The 5,872-nt window shown below is 40.6% G+C and overlaps 1 protein-coding gene across 1 annotated transcript; it reads right to left on the bottom strand.

Annotated features, from left to right (window-relative positions):
- Positions 1-1,082: 1,082 nt before the first annotated feature.
- On the bottom strand, positions 1,083-2,021 carry Or10x1 (olfactory receptor family 10 subfamily X member 1). The gene has a single exon (XM_005339425.3). It carries the CDS (start codon positions 2,019-2,021, stop codon positions 1,083-1,085), a length of 939 nt encoding a protein of 312 aa, XP_005339482.2.
- Between the last annotated feature and the right edge of the window lie 3,851 nt (positions 2,022-5,872).

Here is a 5,872-nt window from a genome sequence, read left to right as displayed (position 1 = left end):
TCATTCAAATTTTATTTATACCAAGTCCCAGCACAAAATTTATAACTTTCATAAAAACCACAGTGTTGGTTAACAGCATAACTGATAAAGGATTTGGTAAATTCACTAAGCATTTATGTCTCAATTTTCAGTACAATCACTCACTATTCTGTGATTTAAACTTCACAACATTTCTGTTTTGGTTTCTGGTAACATGAAAAATTGATGCTGTAATCTTCTGGTTTCCCCTTTTACACATCTTATACCTTGATAAAATCATTTCCAAATACTTTATGAAATAACTCAATATCATGACAAAGCTCATTAACAGTTGCTTTTGAATATTGCTGGAGAAAATGCAGACACATTTCTCACATCCCTGGTGCCCTATTTCATTGAACTTGCAGGCATTTGTGTCTTGTTTGCTCAGATGAAACATGCTTCAAGATTTCCCATATACACAGAAGGAGGCATTGGAAGGCCCCAGACATGATCAGGGTGTTCTTAAAAATGCTTAGTAATCAGTGGAGCATGAACACTTAACAAACATGTATATGTGTGTCTGTGTGTGTGTGCATGTGTGTGTGTGCATGTGTGTATATCTGTTGTCTGTGTATGCACGCAAACATCCAGATAGGTACAAGTAGCCAGTTGATGGTTTGTATATATCTCTCGACAAAAATGATTTATCTCCTGGAAAGTGCAATACAATGCATTACAATTTCCCCCAGAAAAATTCAACGTTTACATTTTCAGATATTGAAGAAATCGCTCAATGCAGAAGTTGTGTTTTTCCTTTTGTATCCTTTCTTTTCTCACTTATGAATGCTGCAAGACACCCAGAAATTGACTGCCAGAATCCTTTTGTGGACAGAGGCGTTCTTCCTCTGATAGTGGAAAGTAGAGGGACTGATAATTTCCTTTACAACAGAGGGCCTGACATGGTGTAGGTTCCATTCTCAATCACTGGTTTTCCATATCCCAATTGCTGAAAAGGAGGCAAAAGGTATAGGTTCCTCTGGGACTTGGTCTGGAGGTCACTTAGTCAATGTCCTGGTATCTTCTGGGGGACATTACGCCATACTTGAAATCAGCAGCAATGGTCAAGGATACTTTTTCAAGGCGTCTGTCTTTCTCATGACCTTTCTAAAAGCCTGCTTCATGTCCTTGTTCCTGAGGCTGAATATGATGGGGCTGAGGAAAGGAGTAATGACCGTGTAAGGGACAGCCATGAGCGTGTCGTCTCCCCCCGAGGCTTCTGGCTTCAGGTAAACAATAGATGCGAAACCAAAGTGGACAATGACCACGGTGAGGTGGGAGGCACAGGTGGAAAAGGCTTTCTGCTTGCCCTCAGCCGAGGGGATTCTGAGGACGGTGGACAGGATGAACACGTAGGTCAGGAGGAGAAGCAGGAAAGTGCCCAGCAGGCCGGACACTGAGATCACAGTGATGATGAATTCCGTGAGGTCGCTGTCTCTACAGGTCAGCCTCACCACTGCCCGCATGTGGCAGAAGAAGTGTCTGATGAGGTTTGGTGAGCAGAAAGAACCCCTGAATATCAGGACAGTCTCTATCAGGGAGACCAAGAAGCCTCCGGCCCAAGCGGAGGCCACCAGTTGTGCACATGCAACATTGGTCATCAGCAGGGGATATCTGAGAGGGTTGCAGATGGCCAGGAAGCGGTCGTACCCCATCAGAGTGAGGATGATGCAGTTCGTACCCCCAAGGCCCAAAAAGAAACACATTTGCAAGCCGCAACCTGTCACTGAAATGGCTCTGCTCTTGGACAGCAGATCTGCCAGCATCTTGGGGATGATGGCCAAGGTGTAGCAGGTCTCGGAGAAGGAGAGTGCACTCAGGAAGAGGTACATAGGGGTGTGGAGGAATCTGTCCCCCCAAGTTAGTCCCATGATGGTCAGATTACCCGCCAGGGTGAAGAGGTAGAGGCAAAAGAAGATCACAAAGAGGAAGGCCTGAACATTCGGGTAAGCAGAAAAGCCAACCAGGATGAATTCCTTCAGGACTGTCTGATTGAACTTCATTGTTTGTCTGAAATTGGAAAAAAAATAAGCATTCAATTCTCCATTCTTCTTTGATATCCGCAGATGAAAACTGTAATAATGTGAATCAAGCAAATCATCAGAGCTACCGTAACCAACTGCTTTTTTATTTAGCAAAACCATGCATATATAGATGATGTGTTTTCCTCTCTGCATTCATTCTTTTACTCAGCAACTAATTGTTCAGCACTTTTTATGCGACCAAGGCATACTCTGACTTATTTTAAGATAATTTTATTTGCTAGTAGTATAATAAGGGAAACAATAGTTCCAATGAAGTTCATTGGGAGAGCCACATTTGGTAAGATTTTTAACACTGGAAAAAAACACCGAGTGGTTACTAGAGTCAAGATCCAACACAGCAACTTCCACATAACACATGGTTTATTGATATCTACTGAGGAAAGATTAAGAATTGATTTTTCTAGTCTTTTGAGGACTAAATCTGGATGATGGCTTATAATTGCTGGAGAAACTCAGGCATTAATACCTTTCTGAAGATATTTAATCCCTTCAGTATTAAAATAAATGAAAGAACATGCTCCCTTACTGCTACTCTGAGGAGAAAGAAGGAAGGCAGTTAGGACACATCAGACTCTTAGGATTAACCGTGATTAATTAGAGCATGTGATGGTGTTACTAATCAGACTCATTATGCAAATGTGGAACAGGTGGCAAATGAGATTTTGTCCATTTCCTCAATGCCAAGATCAACATCCAAACCTGATAAAGGCTATTTGTCATTGTATGAGCTCTTCAAGAGTTTACACATGATTTACTCTCGTCCTCCTCTGACTTCTGCAACAAGTTGTCTTAATATTTTACACATCCAGCTTTGTATTACATTGAGCTACTGTTTTACCTTCCCCACAGGACAGTATATTTAATAACTAGTATTTATAGAGTCTATATCTTTTTTTTTCCAAATTCTTTCAAATGTTTATTGATTTTTTCTTTTCATACCATAAATATGAAGTACCTAGGACAACTGTGAAAGTGTGTGGGGGCAGCTGTAATTGTTTTCCTTAGTCATGTTCGTGGCTAAAATCAAGCTACTTTGTCTTTGATTGAATATTCTTTTCCATTTATTGTGTGCTTTCTCCTTGAAGAAAGAGGCCAAACTATATATTTTTTTCTGTATTTCTCAAGGTGATAAGACAGTTTAAGAAGATAATAATTCTCAGTAAATGTTGGATGGATGAGGTAATAATCTTCAAAAGTGTTTAATCTATGCACAGTTTCTGGTTTTCTTTGTTATTCTGCAATGTAACTTTGAATATGTGGATGAACAAACTTTCCACTCCAGTTAGGTTTAGTTTTGGCTAAGATTAACTATTCTCGTGGCAGAATCCCACTGATCACTGACAGCTAAGCTGTGTGGGAAATGGTGTAAATTATAAATGGTTCCAGGGATGATCCACAACCCCATGAACAGTATCTTATAAGTTCCTTTGATTCTCTTGTTCTCTCAGACCTGTCTAGACGCTGTCATAGGCATGCATGAATCACATGACCTAATTTTTCCTTACCTCCTATCTAGGACTTCTCCTTCCAGTCTCCCTTTCTCCCGTGGTAGCCCCACCCTCTTGTCTGTGAGTATCTGTGTAATCATCTCGGAGGGGGGTCATATTATTTTTCTCTTCTCTTGCCTAAAGGTATATTGTAGAACCTTGGGATTCCTCCTGAGGCCTTTTAGCATAAACCTCCTTAGCATCCAAATTTAATCTGAGTCTTCCTCATTTCCAGATCACTTGCAGTTTATTGTTGCACTTTCCCTGATAATCAGGTTTCTGCAGCATTCTGGGCTTTTTCAAAACTATCCTTTCCCTCCCGGATATATTAGGTCCCAACAGGTCCCTTCTGTTTTTCCTCAATTGTTGTGAAAAACTCATCGCATCCATAGAAAACTTCACCCACCACAGCTTTTAAGCGTGCTCCACTGTAGATAGCAGGTCTACCAGAGAGGCGATTTTGTGGACTCTAGAACTAAAAGATTAAGTGTATCAAAGGAAAAATAGAACATATTGGCAAAACGAAGGGCTGTTTTAATCTCTGAAGTCCTTGGAACAAAACCCACGATCTCTCTAACACACTATGTGAAAACAGTCTGATTTCACACAGCATAAACTACCCCTTCCTACACAACCAGGTTGTGGTGGTTGTTTTCAAAGCCATCAATAAATTCAGCAGTGTTTTGAGAATGCAAACAATCGTCAATACAAATTCTAAGACAGATCTTTCCTTTTCTTTCTTTTAGTGATCACAATTGATTAAGACCAGAAGAGAGTCAATCCACCTGAAACAGTTTCCTACCTTGTGTATTTTCTTGACCTCCAACACCAAGTCACCATCACAGTTATATTCCTCCAAATGACAAATTCCTCCACAGTGAGAATGGAAGCATGTTTCCTTTTCCACTCAGAAAGGAGAAATTGACTTCGTATGAAAAGTGCTGGCCTGAGTCTGAATTCTTACTTTTATCACTGCTTGTTTAGTGACCTTAGGAAAATCACTGCACCTGCTGAATTTGAATTTTCCCAGCTGGGAAGTGAGAGAGGATTCAGAATTTGTAAAAGCTTCAGGATTTTATGGTTCTATAAAATCCTTTCGATATGAGGCATGGGGCTTGGCCATTTGTGCAGTGATCAGTCCTAACCACCCACTAAAATAGAATGGGTAGAGACTTCCTTTCTATGGGTTTAGAGATCCTGTCTGATTATTATCAGAGCTTAAGTTCCTTTAGCTCTAGAGGGTTGGTTCTGGTTAGGAGATCCCAGGAGACTACTCTTCTCTTTCATCAGAGGGAGCAAAAACTTTTCCACCTAACTTTGTAATTTGCCCTCATTATGTGCAGGGCTTTGTATGATGCATGACTTACAAAATGCTTCTGGAAATCTCTGGGGATTTAAACCTTGCAGAGTTCATCCTGCCCATAAACAAGGTTTTCTGCTACTTTGGAATTTATGTTTTGGCAGGAAGACCAAATGAAATTGGGATCCTGATGTTCATTCTATTCACTTTCTCACTGGAAAAAAAAATTGCTCTCCTTGACCAAACTTCAGACAGGCTCCTCTAAGCCTACTTCTCAAATGACCCTGGGCTTCCATGTCCACACTTCCTGGGCCTGTATTGGCCCCCTATAGCAAGTTCAGTTTAGAAGAATCCCACCCTTGACATTTGAGAATCCTCAATATCTGAGCAAATTCCTCTTTCGCTGCCATTCCCCAGGTGATGGATGTCTAATTATCCCAGGCTGCCTTCAGCAAGAATCCTGTTGGATTCCCAATGTTTCCTGTTAATAATGTTTTATCCTGATATTACCCAACTCTGTGTCATGATCATAAGTCCTCACTGTCCTATATTGTATCAAAAATTTAGCCCCAGGCAGGAGTGGTACTACATGTCCACAATTTCTAGTGACTCAGGAAGCTGAAGCAGGGAGAGTGCAAGTTTGAAGCCAGCCTCAGCAAGACAGACCCTTGACCCTCAGCAACTCAGCAAGGCCTTGTCTCAAAAATAAAAAAAAAAAAAATGAGGACTGGGGATATAGCTCAGTGGTAAAGCATCCCTGAGTACCATATCCAGAATTAAGCCCACTATTAAACTGAGATGTTTTCCTCTCTATTAAAATATTTCATAAATAAAACCCATTTTGCTATTTTAGTTACTGTCTGGCTCTGATTTTCTTTGACACCACTCACTAGTAACGCACTTTCTCTAATCACTGACTCCCTTCCTGGATATTTAAGGACCAACGGTGTGTGGTGTGTTAAAGACTACACTAATTATTGTGGGAATACTCAGAAAAATATAAGGAATGGAGTTTTATTTCA

This window comes from Ictidomys tridecemlineatus, chromosome 11 (assembly GCF_052094955.1).
Source record: "Ictidomys tridecemlineatus isolate mIctTri1 chromosome 11, mIctTri1.hap1, whole genome shotgun sequence".
NCBI lineage: Eukaryota > Metazoa > Chordata > Mammalia > Rodentia > Sciuridae > Ictidomys > Ictidomys tridecemlineatus.
The sequence above is the reverse complement of the archived record's forward strand: the minus strand, read 5'-3'. Positions and strand labels throughout refer to the sequence as shown.